The sequence below is a fragment of the Bos mutus genome, chromosome 16 (assembly GCF_027580195.1).
Source record: "Bos mutus isolate GX-2022 chromosome 16, NWIPB_WYAK_1.1, whole genome shotgun sequence".
NCBI lineage: Eukaryota > Metazoa > Chordata > Mammalia > Artiodactyla > Bovidae > Bos > Bos mutus.
Genome location: NC_091632.1, coordinates 38,741,555 through 38,762,159, shown reverse-complemented (window position 1 = coordinate 38,762,159; position 20,605 = coordinate 38,741,555). Strand labels below are relative to the sequence as shown.

General features: G+C 55.1%; 2 protein-coding genes across 9 annotated transcripts in view; one reads left to right on the top strand and one right to left on the bottom strand.

Annotated features, from left to right (window-relative positions):
• The window catches only part of KCNAB2 (potassium voltage-gated channel subfamily A regulatory beta subunit 2), a 96,027-nt gene extending 83,626 nt beyond the window's left edge, over positions 1 to 12,401 (bottom strand). The window contains exon 1 of one of the 2 annotated variants that reach the window (XM_005892663.3): positions 12,255 to 12,401. The gene's annotated coding sequence lies outside the window, so the exon portion shown is untranslated. The remainder of the gene's footprint in view (positions 1 to 12,254) is intronic. The other variant, XM_005892664.3, reaches the window with a different exon arrangement.
• Positions 12,402 to 12,578: 177 nt separating this feature from the next.
• NPHP4 (nephrocystin 4) overlaps positions 12,579 to 20,605 on the top strand; it is a 138,124-nt gene continuing 130,097 nt past the window's right edge. For 3 of the 7 annotated variants that reach the window (XM_070385114.1, XM_070385113.1, XM_070385110.1), the window contains exons 1-3: positions 12,581 to 12,782; positions 13,720 to 13,776; positions 18,987 to 19,159. In XM_070385114.1, coding sequence (XP_070241215.1) covers positions 19,025 to 19,159 — 135 coding nt within the window. In that variant the 5' untranslated portion in view covers positions 12,581 to 12,782; positions 13,720 to 13,776; positions 18,987 to 19,024. Of the gene's footprint in view, positions 12,783 to 12,903; positions 13,536 to 13,719; positions 13,777 to 18,986; positions 19,160 to 20,605 lie in introns of those variants that run through there. The other 4 variants (XM_070385116.1, XM_070385115.1, XM_070385112.1 and 1 more) reach the window with 3 other exon arrangements.

Genomic DNA, 20,605 nt, shown 5'->3' with positions numbered 1-20,605 from the left:
AGGCATCCTGGCCACTCTGGCCCAGGGGCAAGGCCACGAGTGAGGTGATCCGAGGCCCAGAGTCCTCTGGTGGCTGTGAGACCTGAGATTGAGCATGAAACTCGTCCTCACCCATGAAGCACCAACTTCTGGAGTAGCTGGAGGATTACGAGTAAATGCTCGTGGGTTTCAGCAAGAGCCTGACAGAGCAAATCCCGGACCAAGGGCAGCTGCTGATACAAATAAGGACAGGAGAGTCACCACCCTAGCTCTCTCTTCTGCATCATCATGGTCATCATCACTGCTGTCATCAGCAACATGATCGGCATCATCGACACCACCACCATCTTCACTACCATCACCACCGATCCCATCGAGACCATCCCCACCAGCACCATCATCATGGTCATCATCACTGCTGTCATCAGCAACATGATCATCATCCTCATCAGCACTACCATCATGGTCATCATCATTGCTGCCATCAGCAACATGATCGTCATTCTCATCACCACCATCTCCATCATCATCCCCACCAGCACCATCATCACCACTACCGTCACCACCAGCATCAGCATCCTTTTCCAGCATCATATGAAGTGCCTGCCTCCTTTCTGGAGCAGGGCAAAGGCTTTCGGTCATCTAGCCTCCCTCCTGGAGACCATCAGCTTCCCTGGAAACCTGCCCATGGGACATGGCCTTCTCTGTCTGCCACCTGGGACCACTCAATCGGGATGCCCCGGGATGGTTTCTGCAGTTCGAAGGAATTATCTCCACATGATTAAGTGGCTCTGCTATAAACACATGAATGTGGCTGCTGGGCACTGAGCATGTGGTCTGTTTGTGGAGGCTGCCGGGTTGCAGGACACGGCTCATCTGTCCAGATGCCAGGCGGCTGGGAGCCTGTGGCCATCAGCCTGTGATGCCAGTCCCTGGACCATAGCTGCCTCAGCACACAGGCTCTGACACCTGGCTTTGTCTCACCCTCAGCTGCAGGGGTGTATCCCTGCCGACTGCCACCTCTGGCTGGGTGCCAGGTCCCAGAGGCCACGGCTGCTTTGCCTTCCCTGGGGCACTGCCTGTTGTTCAAGGTGCGGCAGGATTGTGCCCCAGGATATGATACTTTGCAGACGATCCATCAATGGAGCGGTCTGCCTGAGGGAGATGGAATAAGGGAGCCCACAGTGGGAACAGCCTGTGCCTGCTTCCAGGTAGCCCAGGCCTGGTCCCATGGCTTCAGCTCAAGGACTCAAAGATCACCAGGTGGCCAGTGCATTGCAAGTCAGCTCCTCCAAGCAGGGACTCCGGAGGTTCCTGGGGCAGATGAGTGGACAGACGGGGAGGCAGGAGGGCAGTGCCAGAACCGGCACTAGGACTTCATTCCTGGAATGGAGCCTCACAAGAAACAGAGGGGTGGAGGGTGCTCAGGACTGTGGCATCACCTCTCCGCAGCTCTGAGCCCTGGAGATGTGAACACAGTGAGGGAATGGGTTGTGAGGGTGGGCCTTGGACACTTGCAATGCAGTGGCTCGAAGGACCAAGGTCTCATGGAAGTCGAGGAAATCAGCCTGGGTCAGGCGAGATTTCCTTAGGCTTACAGGGAGGGTGACGGCCCTGGAGGTCCTACCCCACCAGCAATATTCACCCACGTGCGGCATGCTAAGTCACTCAGTTGTGTCTGACTCTGCGACCCCATGGATTGTAGCCCACCAGGCTCATCTGTCCATGGGATTCTCCAGGCAAGAACAGTGGGGTGCGTGGTTATTTTCTCCTTCAGGGGATCTTCCTGACCCAGGGATTGAACCTGAGTCTCTTATGTCTCCTCATTGGCAGGGGGGCTCTTCACCAGTAGTGCCACCTGAGAAGCCCATATTCACCCACATGAACAGAGCAGTGAGTGTCTATCTGGAGGACTAGGCACTGGCTGTCCGGTTAATGAAAGAAGGGAAGGGACTGAGTTGGGGGATGCAGGTGCACCCCAGAAGTGCTCTGATGAATGGAGGTGGTTCCGGGGATGCTCTGGCACTTGGTTTCTGCCCAGGGGTTTCACTTCTCTGATATTCCTGAGTGAGGTGGCAGCCACCAGCCTACCCTGTTCTGCCTTCTGGGAGGGTCCATCATTTCTGATCATTGCCAAGCACCTGCTTCTGCCATGCACCTGCCCCAGGGCTGAGCTGGGGGTACAGAGGTGACTGGACAGACATGACCTATCTTCAGGGGGCACATATTCTAGGAGGGACCAGACACTGGGAGCTCAGAGAGACTTATGGGATGCTGGCTGGGGGCTCAGGGAGTGGACATCAGCTGGCGGTCAGAGAGTTGCTTGGGGGCCCCATGCTGCCAACAAGTCTGATGCCTCCATGAACTCCAGTTTCTCTCTCCCTAAAACGAGTGGCTGGACCACATGGTGTCAAAGAGTAAGGAGCCCAAAGGGACTTTCTTGAGGACTGCTGGCTACTCGAGCTCAGCCCACCCACTCGATAATAAATTAAATAGACCCTATAACAGTTTATATGCCTGCTGGCTCAGGGCTGCTTTAGAGACCAGGGGCTCTGCATGAACCTTGGAGAAAGTGCCCTCTCATCCCCTCAAGGGACTGGGGAAGTGTCCCCTGACCTGTGCCCTCAGCCCCTGACCCAGGGCCCTTTGCTTGCAGAGGCCTGGGTGACTGGGGCTGCACCTGCCGCCCCCTCTCCTGCTGCTCACAAAGGCTGCTGCCCGGGGCCCATACGCCTGTACCGTGGGTCCCCGCCTGGCCCTCGGCATCCATACAACCCAGCAGGTGGCTGGAAGCCTCCAGCAGTTCCCCATTGTTACCATGGTTACCAGGCTACAGGAAGGTGGGGAGAAACCCTCTCCTCCACATCCCTCCCAGCAGTACCCCAGTGGGCTTTGCCAGAACCTTCCAGCCCTGGGTGAGGAAGGGAATGAGGGCCCAGCCTGATACACAGGCTTTCTGTGTGTGTTTTGTCGGGGGGCTGTGGCAATCATATTAGCTGAGCAGCTCAGGGCTCCCAAGGGAACTATGGGCAGGGGACAGGGTGGGGGCCTCCAGGGACTGTCAGCTCCCTCTCCCCCATTCTGGATTCATGACCCAGCTCAGACCCACAGAGGGGCCTCATCTGTTCTTTTGTTCTTTCCAAGGTCACGGGATGCCTGAAAAGCCATTGCAAATCCCAACAAAATAGCACCCCCTTTCTGCAGGGACACAGGTGCTCTGACTCTTAGGTGCAGAGATGCCTCCTTGTTTACACCCTCCTGTGTCCTGGCCAGGGCACATTTTTCCTTTAAAGATGAGTAGTGTCTTAGACTTCCCTGGTGGTGCCGTGGTGAAGACTCCATCATGCAATGCAGGGGACATGGGTTCGATCCCTGGTCAGGGAACTAAGATCCCACATGTTGTGGAGCAACTAAGCCCATGCACCGCAACTACTAAGCCTACGCGCTGCACAGCCCTAGCCACAACTAGAGAGTCCAGGCAATGCGACAAAGGATGCTGTGAGGATTCTGCATATGCCACAACAAAGATCAAAGGTCCCACATGCTGCAACTAAGACCCAACACAGCTAAATAAATAAATAAATATTAGAAAGCACAGACACCACTTTGCTGACAAAGGTCCATATAGTCAAAGTTACAGTTTTTCCAGTAGTTATGTACAGATGTGAGAGCTGGACCACAAAGAAGGCTGAGTGCTGAAGAACTGATGCTTTCTAACTATGGTGCTGGAGAAGACTCTTGAGAGTCCCTTGGACAGCAAGGAGATCAAACCAGTCAATCCCAAAGAAAATCAACCCTGAATATTCATTGGAAGGACTGATGCTGAAGCTGCAACTCCAATACTTTGGCCACCTGATGCAGAGCGGGCTCATTGGGAAAAACCCTGATGCTGGGAAAGATTGAGGGGAGGGGAAGGGGACGACAGAGGATGAGATATTTGGATGGTATCACTGACTCAATGGACATGAGTTTGAGCAACCTCTGGGAGATAGTGAAGGACTGGGAAGCCTGGCGTGCCTGCAGTCCATGGGGTTGCAAAGAGTCAGACACGACTGAGCGACTGAACAACAACAAAAAATAAAGATGAGCAGTGCCTAGGACTTCCCTGGTCCAGTGGTCAAGACTCTGTGCTTCCAATGCAGGGGGTGTGGGCTCAATCCCTGGTCGGGGAACTAAGATCCCACATGCTGCTTGGTGTGACTCCTACCAAAACAGATGAGCAGCCTCCAAGATCTTTCCTCAACTAACCCCGCATCCCTCTCATGAGGACTCCCCCCAGCCCCCACACCACCGCTGCAACCACCAGCCATCTCTGCACCTTCGTATGTGGCTCTCCCTGCCCAGAAAGCCACCCTGTCCTTTCTCTGTCTTCAGGGAGAAGCACAGCAGCTCCATCCTCGCCTCCTCGCTTCCTGACCCTGTGGCTGCACCTTGTCCTGTCGTGTTGTGCCCACTGGGCCTGAGTGGCACCTCCATGGGTTGGAGCCCACACCTCCTCCCCCACTGACTGTGATTCCTGAGGGCAGTGGCCCTGTCTGTGCCCTTGTTTCTTGGGTCAGTGAAGGAAGGGGTGGAGCACAGGTGAGGATCAGGAGCAGGGTCGCTCCTACGAGCAACGAGAGTCCCTTGTGTAGTGGCGTCAGGCCCAGGGTGGCGGATGGGTCTCATCTGAACAGGCCTTTTGTTTAGGGCGTGGTCCACGTGTACCCCGCAGGAGCTGCTCCAAGGGCCACAGTGGTCTTTCCTAACCCAACCTTCAGCCTTTGGGCTGAGGAGGAAGCATGACAGCCTCCCGGGAGCCCTTGTTGTGTCCCCGGCCAGGACACAGGAGGGTCAGAGCTCTGTGTCCCTGCGGAAGGGGGTGGCATTTTGTTGGGATTTGCAATGATCCCTTTTCTGGGCATTCCGTGACCTTGGCAATAGCAAGGGGGCAGACATGGCTCCAGGCCTCCTGGACTGGGTGACAAAAAACACCTTCTCCTCAGTGAGAGGCAAAGGCAACACTCCCCGGGGGGTGAGGGAGCTGCTGAGCAGAGGTGTGGAGGGGAGGGCAGGCCTCACGAGAAAGGGGAAGGGATGCCACAGGTTCAGTCCTGAGGGACAGGCCCGCTCTTGAGTGGAGTGCCTGCTTCCGTCACTCAGGACAGGTGAGAGAGTCAGCCTCCTGGCCAAGTGAGACAGTCAGCCTTCTAGCCAAGTGTTGTTCCAGGGGGACTGGGGCATGGCTGACATCAGCAACTCCCCACCCACAACAGGAATCAAGCTGGATTTGGGATTCGAAGCTGACAAAAGTATAGCAGGTGGCCCAGCCAAGTGAGGGCTTCCCAAGTTCCAGAGCACTGAAGAAGCCCCAGGAAGCCCCGCTCATCAGAACTTCCAATGGTCAAGGCGTGTGTCCTTGGGCGCCGCTTTACAAAGTGGAAATGGGAAAGTCTGCAAACTTTGAGTGTTTCTCAAAGTGCTGCCTCGCAACCCCAGGCCAGTGGCCACTGAGCCCCACCAGGACTCGAGGGGGCTGTTTTCATTCTCCCCCTGTGATCCCAATGTGTGTCTCAGGGCTCAGGACCTCCTGGTCCCTCTGGGGCCACCAGAGGGGCCCCCCTTCTCTGCAGTCATGTCACATGCATCAGTGAGACTGCAAGGATGAGCCTCAGCCCTGCAGTTCACAGGCATCCCCAGAAATGTCCCTACTAGGGCAGGACACAGAATCACCCACCATAGAACCATCTTTTATGAATGAACAGACTGAGGATGTGGCTGATGGACCCAGTCACCAGAAGAGTGACTTTTCTCCCCACTGACCTGCTTGCCTCTCTCACCGTCCTTCCTTCTATCAAGGTCAGATTTCTCAGGAGCCTGGGCTTCCCAGGTGGCATTAGTGGTAAAGAGCCTGCCTGCCAATGCAGGAGATGTAAGAGACGTGTGTTCCACCCATGGGTTGGGAAGACCCCCTGGAGGAGGGCATGGCAACCCACTCCAATGTTCTTGCCTGGAGAATCCCAAGGAGAGAAGAACCTGGTGGGCTACAGTCCATGGGGTTGCAAAGAGTTGGACATGACCAAAGTGACTTAGCATGCAGTTAGGCAGCAGAGTGCAAAGGTCAGGAGGGTGGGTATTGGCCCCCAACAGCCTGGTTTCAGATCCTGACTCCTCCCTGTTCACGCTCTGTGACCTGAGGACAATCACCTCAGTTTTTAGGGCCTATTTCTGCACCAGTAAAAGGGGGACAATGTCAGCTCTTTAAACTGGAGTCGACATAGAACAGGGCAAAGAGGGTGGCACATGCACCTGTTGTGGGGGTGGGGAGCGCCATCACCTCCACTCCTGGTAGAGGCTGGCCCCAGCAGCATGGGGCCCGCCTGATGCAATGGACACCTGCTCCCGCCCCTGTCTCCATTTCCTCCTGGCCTCCAGGGTAACCCAGGGTCTCCTCCTGTCCTGATCTTCGTCTTTTCTCTCGAATCCTGCACTCAGGACCACTCCCTTGGCTCCTTATTCTGCCCCCTTCACTCTTGTCCCCACCTGCAGGGTGACCTGGTCCATTGCCTGGGCTGTGACAGGTGGGTGCTAGCGATCACGTTTGGTTTGAACCCCATTCGAACCCAGGTCTCCCCTTTCAATGACCACAGCCAAACCGAAGGCCAAGGCACATAACTTGGACCCAAAGAAGCAGGGTCAGCAGGGTGCAGGCCGACGACACCTAGGGATGAAAGCCTGGGGTTCCAGGCTCCTCTCACCTTCCACATCCCACTGCCACCCAGCTCCAAAGAGGCCGTGCTCTGTTGCCCTCCTATCTTTTCATTCCTTTCATCAGCTCCAGACATATTTATGGGGTCCTGCTCTGTGCGAGATGCTGGGTCTACAGAAGCACCCAATACAGACAACAGTCTCCCCTTAAGAAGACACGCGGTCTCCCCCACCACCACACCCGGTTCTCACCACACGTCATAGACACATCTGCCTCCTCTATCCTGGCCTGGACATGTCACTGCCAGCTCCAAAGCCCCCATTCATCTGATGGCTGGTCTCTCAGACCCCAGTTCCTGCCCCCCCACCAACAACTCCTACAGGCACCTTCCACCTGTGTTTCCCCTGGATCTCAGCCATTGTCCAAAGCACTCCGCCCCCACTGTCCTCCCTTCAGGCACTTGCCCAGGCAGGGTCCCCTCCCAGACAGTCCTTTCCCAGTTTTGCTGTCACAACCCTGCCTCCTTTCAAGGTGTGGGTCAAGGGTCAACCCCATCTGCCCCCATCTCTCCTCTCTCAGCAGAGGGATCTCTGATGGTTCCTGGTCTGTGGTTACTGCCTCCCCTTCCTGGCTCCTGGCCCCTAGAGGTGGAGGTGAGGTGGGTCTTGCTCACTCTTGGCCCTTCAAATGTCTGCTGCAAAGGCCTTTCCCCATTGGAGGTATTACAGGTTTTAAACAATGTTTAATTCTAATTTACTTTTTAATCTGTGGATTCATCAGAATTTCCTTGTTTGAGTTGCCTCCATCCAGAAGGGGCAGGAAGGGCACTGTTTCGAGGGAGCCCCTACCATCACGGGGAGCTCGGGAATGCAACGTTCCCAGGCAGAATTCTAGCTCCTTCTGCCCTGGGCTGCATGTGACAGCTTGTGGACAACAGGCTGGAGTTGGCTCTGAGAGATTGTAAAGCTGCTGAGGGGTGGAAGATGAAAACATGCTGTGGTGCAGAGGGTGGGTGAGCTGGGGGCAGGGCTCTGCAGCCCCCTGGTCCCCACAGGCCACTGCACAGGTGGGCAGGCGGGCAGACGGGTATCCTCCAGGAGGCCTGGGGTAGGGAGGACAGGGTGGGGTGTGTCCCTCCACTCACAGGGAGGCTGTGATCTGCACAGATAGGTAAAGCCCTCCACCCTCCATGAGAGCCACCAGCTGGGCTCTCCCAGGTTCCTCTCCAGGAGCATACAGCCCCTCTGAGGAGCCCCACGTGGGCTCCTGAAATGACTCCGAGGGTGACCTGAGTCACTCAGATTGAGCCTTCCCGGGAGCCACCTGGGCTCCAGGTAGGGCGAAGGTTTGTGCTCAGCCTGTGACGACGCAGAGGCTGGGAAGCTGAGGAGCTTCTTGCCCTATGCTAGGCACTGTTCTTAGGCCTCTACTTGTGTCATTTCACCAAGCCCGAAAAAGGGTGATGCAAGCACAGGGTCAAGCAGCTGGGAGAGTGAGAGCCGAACACTCAGACAGCTAGTTCTTCCCCAGGAGCCACAGGCCAGGACTGCTGTGCTTGCGGACCATATCCCGTATCTATGGGACCCCAGAAGTTGCTCGCTCACTGGAGAAACTAGCCCGACAATGAACAGTTTGCTGGTTTGCTTTGAACCCGGTGTGGGGATCTGAGAAGGAGAAAGATGCACTTGGCTTTCATCCGTTGAGTTGGATGATGGATCTCAGCGACTCAGCAGTTAGGCTCAAGATCCATGATCAAGTTAGGTGTGGGAAAACCCCCTAATATGGCTCAAGATCTTGGTGGGGAAAGGCCCCCAAGTGGGTCTGCAGCACAGGAGACGTTCCCAGCCCATCTCTGCTTTCCCCCTTTTCCCAATGTGGCACCAAGACAGTCAGTTCTGCAAGCGCCTGTGTGCTGGAGTGAGGGGGAAGATGGGCTGCCTGCAAGGAGGAAGTTCAATGGAGGAGGGAGCCAGAGACGCAGGGGAACAGGTGTTGTGGCAAGGGACACATACAACCCCAGATGTCCCCGGTCTCCAGAGCTAACCACCTGGTCACTTGGTGGAGCAGGGGGACCTCCTGAGACTCTATTTTCCAGCTGATGAGTTAGAAAGTATGCAGGCACAGTGCACACTCTGAGTGGGGGTGGCCAGGCCTACAGCATACCCCTTGGTGTACAGAGAGAGGAAGGCTGGCTCCGTCTCAGCCCCGCAGGATGTGGCCAAAGGTATGAAGACCCAGTAGCTGCTCACCTCTGCCTGGGGAGGAGACTTCACATTCGTGCCAAGGCCAGGCTGGATGGAAAGGCTTAAGTTCACCCCAGAAGTGATGGGATGACCAGTCTAGTGATGTCCCCAACTGGCCCCTTTTGTGCCCTCTGGGGGAGGCCCTGTTCCTTTTTCTCCTCTGCACTAGCTTTGCCAAGGACCACATCCCCTTAGAGTTGCCCCAAAGAAAGGGGGGACATGCAGAGGCTAGGAGGCTGAGTGTGCTAGGCTTTCTGGCCATGAGAAAGGCAGCCTCCACATACCTCAGGAATGGCGGCTGAACCTGACCCTCCTGCACGTTGGAGGAGACGCGTCTATGGGGGTAAGGCTTTCTGGCACTTGTGGATGGGCTGGAGCCTGGTGGGACAGGCAGGGGGCTGGTGCAGTGGGAAGAGAAACAGGTTCCTCATGATCAGGAGGCTGGGTCTGTCTCGCCACCTCTCTGTGCTTAGTTCCCATCCAGACCAATCATCCTCCCTCACAGGGAGTGGGTTTATGGTTATTTACATGGACCCGCAGCGAAGCAAGGTCAAAGCGCAGCGTCCCTTCTTTGCTTTTATCTCACCCAGTGGCCCAGCCCCTTGCCATCTCTTTGATGACATCTTTGGGACGACAGAGCCCTGGCTCTGGGGCACTGCCAGGCAGGGCAGGATGCTGTGGCTGAGGGTTCTCTGCAGTTGGTGGCATCTCTGACTCCCAACAGCCCCACTGACTCAGAAGCACCCATGGTGCTATTTCCCCATATGTGTCAGCATGACCTTACAAGTGCTTTCTGAAGGGCCACTGGTTGGCACATCCATGGGGTGTTGGTTTCCTCCAGTGGGCAGAAAGAAATTCCTGGCTCAGATTGGCAGGAGGCACAGGGTCTGACACCTCTGAGTGACCTTGGAGAAGTCTGTGCCTATGGGCTTCTGCTGATGACTCCCAAGTGGAAGATGCCCAACCCCCTTGCAGCTCTAGCAGGCTCACCTCTATGAGGTGGGACTTCTAGCTGCTGGGATGGGATGGAGGGGGCGTCCCTGGCCCTGAAGACAGTCAGAGACCGTTTTCCCCAAATGCTGCCAGAAGTGCCACTGTTCTGCCTGTAATTCAGGGACTTCAGGAAAGGGCTCTGGGATCTTTGGTGACGTGAAGGTCATGGAGAAGTGGAGGTCAAGGACTAGACACATGCTCCTTCCAGCCGGAGTCCTGGGAAACCACACACATTCCCCAGGGTTCCAGAAGCGGAGGAGGCTTTCCTTTGCCACGCGTGGAGCTGTCCAGTTGCTATGCCCCCAGCACTAACAAACAGGAAAGTCGAGAGGAGGCCCCCTCCCTTGCCGGAAAGTGCCAAACCAAAACTTGTACCAGTCACTTCCTCCTGAATCATCTGGGGTTTAGAAGATCATTGAAGAAGGAAAGCAAGCCAGCCCCAAGGTGTGAAGCTTCTCAATCTGCCCCACCTCAGAGCTTGCTCACCCCTGTGTCCCTCAGTGCCATGGCCCATGACCCTCAGTAGACAAGAAACGTGGTGTCTTTGTCACACCTGTGTGCAGTTGCTTTCATGCTCATTCATCCCTGTCCAGACCCTTTCGGGTTCTGAGCATGAGACCTAGTTTCACACTGCTTAAGACCCTTCCTCCCTGTGCGGTGGCTCAGCCCCTACATGGTCTGGCAGCTGGTGCAGCAGGAAGAGGCACAAGGAACTGGACCTCGGGTTTGCAGGGGAGCCTCCAGCAGGCTGCTTTCGAGGTAGGAACGCACTGCAGCTGGAACACCCTCAATGTCATTGAGGCCGGGAATGGGCTTGGAGAGTGTGCCCCACAGACAGGTCCTGGGTAGCCAATGCACTCTGGGCACCCCGTCATGACAGCTCAGGGGCAGGAGCCCAGGAACCACACGTGAGCCTGGACGCTGCAGGGAGATCCATACACTAAGCAACAATCAAGGAGGCAGACACGACTCTCCACAGTCCGCAAACCCTGCAACGTGGGGCCTGAATGTGGTTGTTTTGCAGAGCAGGGGCTTGCTCTTGGCATTGAAAGGCGGATGGCATTTTTGAGGGGGAGGAGAAGTTGCAGAGAAAGAAGAAATCCTGAAATGACAGACAGTGGGACAGCTGTGGCCTGAACTTGGTGTTCCTGCGCCTCGGATGTGGATGTATTAATTTCCATAAATGCTAATAGCCCATTTCCCCAAGAGCTATTACTTATGTCATCTCCCCCTGGATGCGTTTCAACACAGGGAAGACAAGTGAAAAAGGAAAGGACTGCCCCCACTGGTGGGTTTCCCGTTCCCCAACCCTGACCCCACCAGGTAGCTCAGGACTGTTCCTCTAATTCAGGGTCAAGACCCCCTGCCTTCAGCCTACAACCAGGTCCCTGTCATGCCAGGAGGCAAAGAAAGTTACCACCCCAAAAATGCTGAATCACAAAGTAAGCTGAGCAGGAAAGTGGGGGTGGAGTGGGGAGGGACATCATGGCCAGGGAGGAAGGCAGGGTGCTAAGGGACTTCTCACCTGGAGACCCCCTGAGGCTGCTCTAGACAAAGTGTAGACCCCAAAAGAGCCCCTGGACAAATGCCAGGGGGAGCAGAGCCAGGGTAGGCTGCCTGGATGGCAGGGTGGAAAGGTGGGCAGGTACAGGACAGCCACTGCAGCAGGACGCGGTGCAGTAGCTGGGGCTCTGTGTCCTGCGTCCTGTGGGAGCAGCAGCAGGTAGGGGAGGTGGGGGGGGGAAGAGAAGCTGAAGATGGGGTAGGGGCAGAGGGGCCCGGGTGGGGTGAGGTGTGTAGGTAGCCAGATGAACTGGTGCAGGAGGGGAGTGCCAAGGTCCTGGGGAGCAGGACAAGATGGAGAGAGGGCGCCCATGGGGAAACGTAGGGATTGGGAGCAGAGTGGGTGGGAAGATGGGGCTAGGGACCTGAAAGGAGAGGCAGGATGAGCCTTTGAGAGAGAGATGGGGAGGACTAGGACCAGGAGCGCTCCGATGGGGGGTGCGCTGAGGCTGGGAGAGGGAATGGAAAGAGGGATGGGGGAGGGGGAGGCGAAGCTGCGGGAAAAGGAGGGGTCAGGGAGGGATGAAGTTGGGGCAGGGGTCGGGATGGGAGCTAAAAGGTCGGGCAGGCTGGCAGACAGGGCAGCCAAAGGAGGGCGGAATGGGGGAAGGGATATGATGGAGAAGGAGGTGAGCCGGCTGGAGAGGAGGTGAGGATGGAGGCGGGTGCGGGGACGCGCTGGGGACAAGGAGATGGAGAGTCAGCGCGGGCCTCGCGGTGCCCGCCGCCGCTCTCCCGGCGCACTGCAGGGGACTGCGCGGACGGCTGGGGTCTCCCCCTGCACTCACCTGGGGGCTCCAGCTCCGGATCCTCTATCCCGCTCCGGATCTTCCTTCCCGCCCTGCCCCTGCGACTTTAGCGCCCCCGAATCCCGCTTGCTCCACCAGGTTCCGCCCGCAGCATCTTCACCTCGTGGGACGCCCGGGGCCACTCCTCTTCTAGATTCTCATTGGTTGTTCTTCACGCCAGTCACACTCTTATTGGCTGAGGGATCGCCGACCATGCAAATTAGGACGGGCCCGCCGCCGCGCCGATTGGCTGGCGCTGCTGGAGCGGAGACCCTGGACTTGGGCTCTGATTGGCCCCTGCGTCCTGCTGACGTGAATGACGGAGAGCGAGTTCTTCCCTTTCCAAGGCTCCTCTAGCTGGTGGCAGCGGATCCGGCGCTCCTTGGCCGGTCCTCGGCCCGCAGGGTCTGCGGCTCTGGTGGGCACCGGCCAGCGCCGGGCCTCTGGAACCGTCGTAGAGGCACTTCCTCAGAAGCCTGGGGCTCGACGCCCGAGGGCGGGGGCGGCTGCTGCAGGCGCGTCTCCTAGGTAACGCTGCCCGCCACGGGCGGAACCACGTTGGATGGCGCCGCGGGGGAGGTTGGACTCAGTCCAGAGGCTCAGGGGCCACCTAGCAGCCCGAGGCCTTGATCCTGAAGTGTATGTGGGGTGCTCCGTCCGACTCTTCTGGGGGCCCTGGGCCTGAGGGGCGCGGCAACTCGGCTAGCGCGGGGCTGTGCCCGCGTCGGTCGCATTTTCCTCCCCCTCTCCTTGACTTTTGGTGTGGTCCGGGCCGCCCGGTCTTGTAGGGTATCGGGGGCTTTAAGGGGCTCCATCTCTGCACTTTGCCCCTAGACTCCGCACCCACTGGCAGCGCTTCAGCTTCCGGCGACCGCGTGGGCTTTGCTGAGACCGCGGCATTGGCCCTCCCCTTTTCCCGTTCGGACCCCTGCTGGGGACCCCCTGCTTTGCCTGCCGACCCGACCCATCGCCGCTGCCCAGTGGAGATCTGGAGACTCCCTGACCCTCGCGGGATTCCCTGCACCGATGGTCCTGCCTGCCTAAGGCCTACCCTGGAGCTGCTCCCGCCTTCCCCTCCGCTGTCCAGCCCGCCGACCTTCTGACCGCCTCCGAGCTCCCCACTTGGGCCCTTGTGCTCTTGAGAACCCCAGTGCTCTGTCTCCTGCTGCCTTCTTCAGACCCTGCACATTTCTTTCATGTCTGTCTCTATAGAAGACAGATGCCTTCGCAGCCCTGGTCCTGCCTTCACTGTCGCACTGTGTGATTTTGACTGAAGCGCAGGTGGGAAGTCTCACAAGCTTGTGTATTGGAAAAGGTGTACTTTAGATGATTGTGCCGTCGCCGCCAGTTCCAAGCCGGGTCTCCATCACAGCTCCCTGCACCCTCCTCTCCTCTGTGATTTTCATAGGTCACAACCACCTCTTTTGTGTGCTAACTTGTATCCTGTGTTTCTGCCTCCCTTCAGATACATTCCTTGAGGTCATCGTGGTTGTCTGCAGTGTTCTCCAGGGCCTGGCACAGGGTAGGTACTCAAAGAACACTCCTTGAAAGAGGAATTCCAGGCAGGGCTTAATTAGACTTCTGCTTACTCTAGGGGGGCGGGGTGGGGATTTCTTCTCAAGTGGTGCATTTGGTAAAGAATCTGCCTGCCAATGCAGGAGATGCGAGTTTGACCCCAGGGTCTGGTAGATTTCCTGAAGTCGGAAATGGCAACCCACCCAGTATTCTTGCCTGGGAAATCTCATGGGCAGAGGAGCCTGGCAGGCTGCAGTCCGTGGGGTCACAAAGAGTTGGACACGACTGAATACATACACACATGCACTTGGTGTCTACTCTCAAAAAAGCTCCTGAGCTTTCAAGGTTCAGGAAGGCCAGATCTCTTTTGCGTTTGGGAGGGAAGCTTCCTTGTGCCCGGGAAGTTCCTTGTGGCTCCTGTCCCTCCCTTTCCTTGGTGAATCACTGCTGAGGAGACCTCAGCCCAGCTGATCACTTCAGTGCCTGGGTCCCTCCTCTTCTCCCCCCACCAACCCCTTGCCAAAAAGGGAGACTGGGTTAGGCTTGTCTTCTCTGGGCTGCTCAGGCTTGTCCCCTAGTCTTTGTCCTACTGGTTATTTAGATTCTTGAAGACAGGGTATTTGACAGTCCGCTTCACTGTACTGGGACAGAACAGGTGCTTGGTGAATATTTGTTGATCAGGTAGGTCTGCAGAAGCAAAGACTTCCAGGGAGCTTCAGAGGCCCCCCTCCTTTTGTAGGTGGGAGGCAGATGCTGGGAGGGCAGAGACTTTGCAGAAGTCAGAGAGGAGAGCAAGGATCAGCCCAGGCTCCTCGACCTCTTTGCTCTCACTTTACCCTTGAGGGCTTCTCCTGGCCTTGGTGGGCAGAGGGGCTGGCATAGGTTATAATGGCTTTGATGTTTGTACAACTAGCTATATGGTTTCAGGCTGGCTGTTTAACTTCAGGATCTCACTTTTCACATCTGTAGGAATGGGACAGTAGTGGTACTTATCTTGGAGTTATTGGAATAGCAAATATGAAAATGTGAGTGCCTGGCTCATGATAAGGACTCAGTAAAAGTTGGTGCCTTTTCTTCCCCCTTCCTCTGGAGAGGCCCTTGTATCGTTTTCTTGGGCTCAAAGCACGGGACCCTCCTAGTTTTCTCTTTATGGTTCATCTGGCCCCAAAGGCCCTTCTGCCTTCCTCCGCAGCTTTCTTCATTCCTCTCCAGCATAATTGAATGATTTACTTAATCATTAGAAAGGTTTACACTGAGGACCTAGTCCTGACCTCATGGAGCTCAGTCCCTGCAGGACGACAGTGACCATGTAGCCTGGAGAAGCTGGGTGACTCTTCTGTGATAGGGTCCCGTGTGAGGGGGTATGTATGGATGGAGCTGCTTTCCTGGGGAGGTGGCACCAGAGGAAGACTCATCCAGGGGTGCTTGTGGCTGTCAAGGGGGATAGAGGGCGTGCTGAATGGGAGGAACTGAAGCAAGGGCAGGATGGAGTGTACAGGAGTGTGGGCCGGGTGAGAGCCGTTTGGGGCACTGGGTGGGGGGTGCAGGCGGGAGGGGAAGAGCTCTGTGTGTAATGGAGCCCCTGGGACTGTCCAGGCTCCTACTCCCAGGAGCCTGTGTCTCAGGAGTCACCTCTCCCTCCATCACCCACTCCAGTAGTCACTCCATCTCCACCACCTGCCTTCACCTTCCTGGCTCAGAGCTTTGATCTTGGGAGACCTGCCTTTCATCCCAGTGCGTCTCCTGCAGTGCCATCCTGTCATCGCAACCGGTCCTGGCAAATGTGGTATTGGGTCCCCTTGTCACCCAGGGAAGTGGAGGGATGCACTAGGTTAGGGATCTGGGGCGAGGGAGCCACCTACAAAAGGGGCACTGTCCTGGAGCCAGGAAACACTGCCACTGGGGCCTCCTTCCAGAGAGTGTTTCCCTACATGTGCTTCTGAGGCAGAAAGGGCTTTGCTGTAGAGTTACCCCCCAGTCTGTGAAGGCCCTCACTTTGCAGGAATAAACCTCTCAATTTTATAACTAATGTCAATGATGAAACATTTCCTTGAAAAAGAGAAAAACTGGGGAGACAAGTTTATTGAAACTTCAGTTTCAGGGCTGAATTGATTGAGCTCTGATTGTAAGTGCGGTATCAAGGCCCCAGGAGAGTAGGTTTCCTTCTGCAAGCAGTGGGCCAGGGAGTAGGTCAGTACAGGACAGCTGATACGTGTTCTGACCAAAAGCACAGAAGCCTGCTGGGTGCAGAAGCACAGAGGAGCTGGCCCTGGGAGACAGCCTGTCCAGAGGGTGCCGTGGCTGGGGTCCCAGTGAAGACACACACAGTGTATGTCATCTCTGAGACCAGCCCCGAAGCCCTCGGGCCAGAACTGGGGAGGGTAGTTCTGCAAAACAAGTGGTATTGAGCAGACAAACATAACCCACAGAGGAAAAACCCCACATAAACCGGTGTGTGTGCCTTACTGTTCATACAGTAACAGTCTGGATCTGGAGGCCCAAGGAGATGTATGCAGGGTCGGGGTGGTGTTCCAATGGGGGCCGGACCCCACACTGAAGCCCACCGGGTGTGGGAGAGCATCTCAGGGGGGCCAGTCGCATTCATACCTCCAGGGCCCCCCTGCATTCCCAGCACAGCCTGTGAATGTGGAGGGTGGGCCAGCTGCCTGAAGCCCTGTATTTCAAGTCCCTTTAGAGCAACCTTTCTCCAGCTTTTTAGTGTCATGCTGCTTTATGCTTTAAAAAATGATTGAGGACTCCAAATAACTTCCTAAAATGTGAGTGACGCCTACCAACATTTATTGTTGAGAAATGTCGACAGTGTTATTAATTCATTTAAAAACAGTAGACCTAGTACTCTTGCCTGGAAAATCCCATGGACGGAGGAGCCTGGTAGGCTGCAGTCCATGGGGTCGCTAAGAGTTAGACACGACTGAGCGACTTCACTTTCACTTTTCACTTTCATGCATTGGAGAAGGAAATGGCAACCCACTCCAGTGTTCTTCCCTGGAGAATCCCAGAGATGGCGGAGCCTGGTGGGCTGCCGTCTATGGGGTCACACAGAGTCAGACACGACTGAAGCGACTTAGCAGCAGCAGCAGCAGCAGACCTGTTACATATTAATATAAAAATATATTTTTTTAATGAAAGCCAGCCACGTTTTCTGAAACAAAAACATTACCAAGAAGAGTGGGGTTGTTTTGTGTGTTTGTTTGTTTTTGAAATATTTATTTATTTGGCTGTGCTGGGTCTTAGTTGCAGCATGTGGGATCTAGTTCCCTGACCAGGGATCAAACCCCCAGCATTAGGCACACAGAGTCTTAGCCACTGGACTACCAGAGAAGGCCCTTTTTTGGGTTTTTGCTTTGTTTTTGTTTTGCATGATTGAATCCCAGTGGGCACTGCTTCTCTGTTGAGTCTGTTGTCATTTTGCTTGAAGGATTTGAAGGAGACGCAGATGGGTGGACGGGGAGCCCTTAGAGAACTGTGGATATTCTGCTTCTGTGCTGTACCCAAACCCACAAGCAATCGTTCCTTAAGGGTTTCTCACAAGCAGAGCAGAGTTTGACACCCTGTCTGAAAACTTTCACACTGTTACATTGAATCCTCTGGTTTGCATCACACTTTGGGTGGATTGTTCCCCATGCAAGATTTTACATCATTGTGCTTATTCTCTCAGACAATAACTGCTTCTGAGTTAGGCAGATCTTCCAAATATTGACACGTCTACTCACACAATTTCAAAAGCTCACTTTTCGTTACCAGCACTACCCCTCTTGTCAGGAAAGTCTTCAAGAGTTATGAAGCTGTCAGGCTCGCAGTGGAGGGCACAGATTTTCCCAATTCTGAATTTTGCCTGAAAGCTCAGTTTTTATGAGTTTACCTTGAAGTGACAGGTTCATTTTGTTCAGACTGTGTTTGAAGCTCCCAGTTCTGAATCACCATTGTTTGTCTCTGAGCTGTTCTTTTAGTAAGAATGGTGTTGCTGAGTGCAGGAAGGAGGCAGTTTAACTCACAGCCCAGCGATCATGCCCGGCTTACCCCGGGGTGACCCTGGCCCTTCATTTGGCAGCAGAAATGCTTTTTGTCCTTTACCTCCTTTCATCACAGAATGTTAAAAGCACGCATCCTCAAGGGTCAAATCAAGATGTAATGAGATCCATAGTTTGCACAGCCTCCCCAGGGACCTTCTTAAGCGAAGCTGCTGGACTCTGTGCCGTGAGGGGTGAAGAGCACAGGGTGGCTGGTGGGCTTTGGTTGCCATTGTCTTGGGAGGTGATGAGGCCCTAGTAGCTTCACCCACCATTGCCTTGGCACTATCAGCACAAATGCCAACCCAGTGAAAGACTCAGGTGGCATCTGGAGGTTATGAAAATAGCTCTGAGCCTCTGGAGCCCTTGACCACCTTCGAGAACCTTGGGGCTTTGTGGACTGCATTTAGAGACCTATTGTCTTAGAAGACCAAACCCACTGCCCTTTCTCCTTGCTGGCCATTTTAGGAGAATTTGGCCTCTTATTAAGGCCAAGGGCTTAAGATTCTCTTTCAGCTGAAGACAGTCTCGAGATCCTCATCTGCCGGAAGGCAGATAAAATCTTGAATGAGCCAGGTTGCCAAGACACCCTGAACACTCAGTCTGTCCCCACCTGGCTCCACCAGCAGGACTGTCTGTGGCTCGGCTGTCCTGGGGGCCAGACTCCAGGGTCCCCTTGAGCCAGGGCTCTCCTGGTGACATCTGGACCGCTGGCCTTGCTCCCACGCTGCCTGCCTTTTTGTATGTGTCTCAAGGTGGCCACTCCTATGGTGTCCCCCTTGGCAGCTCCGAGCTGATGGCCTCTCTGCTCCGAAGGCCCCAGAGGAGAGTGTTCTTGCAACAGAACCAGCAGAAGCTCTGAGCTCACATCTTATTGGCTCTGAGTGGGTCATGCCCCCCAGGCCCCTCTAAGAACCCCAGTTCCCAAGGCCTGGTGCCCTTGTGCAGGGCTCCACCTCTGCAGCTGGACAGAGCGTGTGGCCGTCCCTAAACCAGTCACTGAGGCTGGGGTAGGCATGCTCTGATTGGCCAGGCAAGGTGGCATGGATGCCAGTCCTCGGCTGCAGTGGGGGTTGGGGAGGTCAGAGTGTGGGTCACAGGGTGGTAGTTCCCTGGCATTAGTGGGAGGTTCTCTAAGCACTGGGCCCTCGTAACGCTCTTATTTATTTGAACACAAATGGTGCAGGTAATCCCAGAGGCCCCAGGGACCCGGGGACCAGCAGAATGCACGACTGGCACAGGATCTTTGACCAAAACCTGCTGGTCCCTCCGCACCCACAGAGAGCACGCCAGCCTCTGAAGGAATCGACGGCGTTTCAGTGTGTCCTGAAGTGGCTTGATGGCCCGCTAATTAAGCAGGTAAAGAAACCGACTCTTTAATGTCAAATGCTTGCTTTCACCTCTGTGAGCTGAGACAGTATCGATTTTCACGTGTTTATCTGAGTCTTTCACTGTGCCCATCACCCTGGGCGGTGGCAGCATTTGGAGGCAAAGTGGCCCATCAGCAAAGAGGGTATGTGATTCAGCGACTCAGTCAGCACTTTTGACCCTGACTCAAGGCTTCTTGCTGCCTACAGTGGAGCAATCCAAAAACCCGGATAATTCGATTTCCTAAATTATTTCCTGGCCAGGTTGTTTGCGAGGGCTGGCCTTGTGTGTGGCTCAGCACGGCCTGGGGGTTAGAACTGCAGGGGTGGAGCTCTGGGCATCCTGGGAGATGTGAGGTGGAGGTACCACCACCTTTGCACGCTCAGGCCCTCGTTTTGGGGCCCTGTGTCCATCTCTGCCCTCAGCTGCCAGGGAACCTGCCAGAAAAGCTGGTGTTTATGTGCCTCCACAGAACACCCATGTGATCGTACTATTCTGGGGAGGCCCAGGGTTCTGGGGGGACGCACAGGAAGGATCCAGGCCTGCCACTGTGAGCATGCGGCTTGTGGGGTTTGGCTTGGTGAGACCGTATCTTCTTCCTCTGCATCTGGCAGAGCAATTCTCCTTGCATTCAGAGTTGTCTGAGCACTAGGTCTGAGAATAACCTACTATTGTTAAATCGCTCACATCCTGCATCATCACTTCAAACCCTGTGATTGAGCACCTACTGTGTGCTTGCCTCTGTGTAGATACTGCGGTGATTACTGCTCTTACAGCTTTGTTTTATTTTTTGGCCACACTGCATGCCATATAGGATCCCAATTCCCCAGCCAGGGATCGAACCCATGCCCACTACATTGGAAGCGCAGAGGCTTAACCACTGGACTTCCAGAGACGTCCCCAACAACTTTACTTCTTAGCGCTTCACTTGTGTTGGTTCACTTCATCCTCACAACAGCCCTACGAAGCAGGTAGCATCATAACCCCCGCTTTACAGAAGAGGAAGCAACACGAGTGACGTGGAGTCAGATGCCTAGAGTAACACAGCTCCAGCCGGCCAGCTGGGACTCCAAGCTGGGGAGACCAGCTCCAGCAGCTCTGCCTCCAGGGACTCACGGGCTAGTAGACAGCAGTTGTCTCTTGCCTAGGAATTTTACAAAGGAAATTTATTTTCCTATTTTACTTTATTAATGCATTTTAACTTGTTTTTGAAAAGCTAATTCCCATAGTTCAAAATTCAAGGGGGCACACAAGGTAAGTGTATTGTCCTATGGCTGTCTCATCCTGGATATAGCTGGTATTTACCTATTTTCTGTACAACCTTTCAGACATTCTAAGTAACCACAACAAATAAATATACTTGTATATTTTTCTCTTTTTTTGGCATGAATGGTAGCTTATTGCTATATTCTATATCTTAAAAAATATTCTTAACAG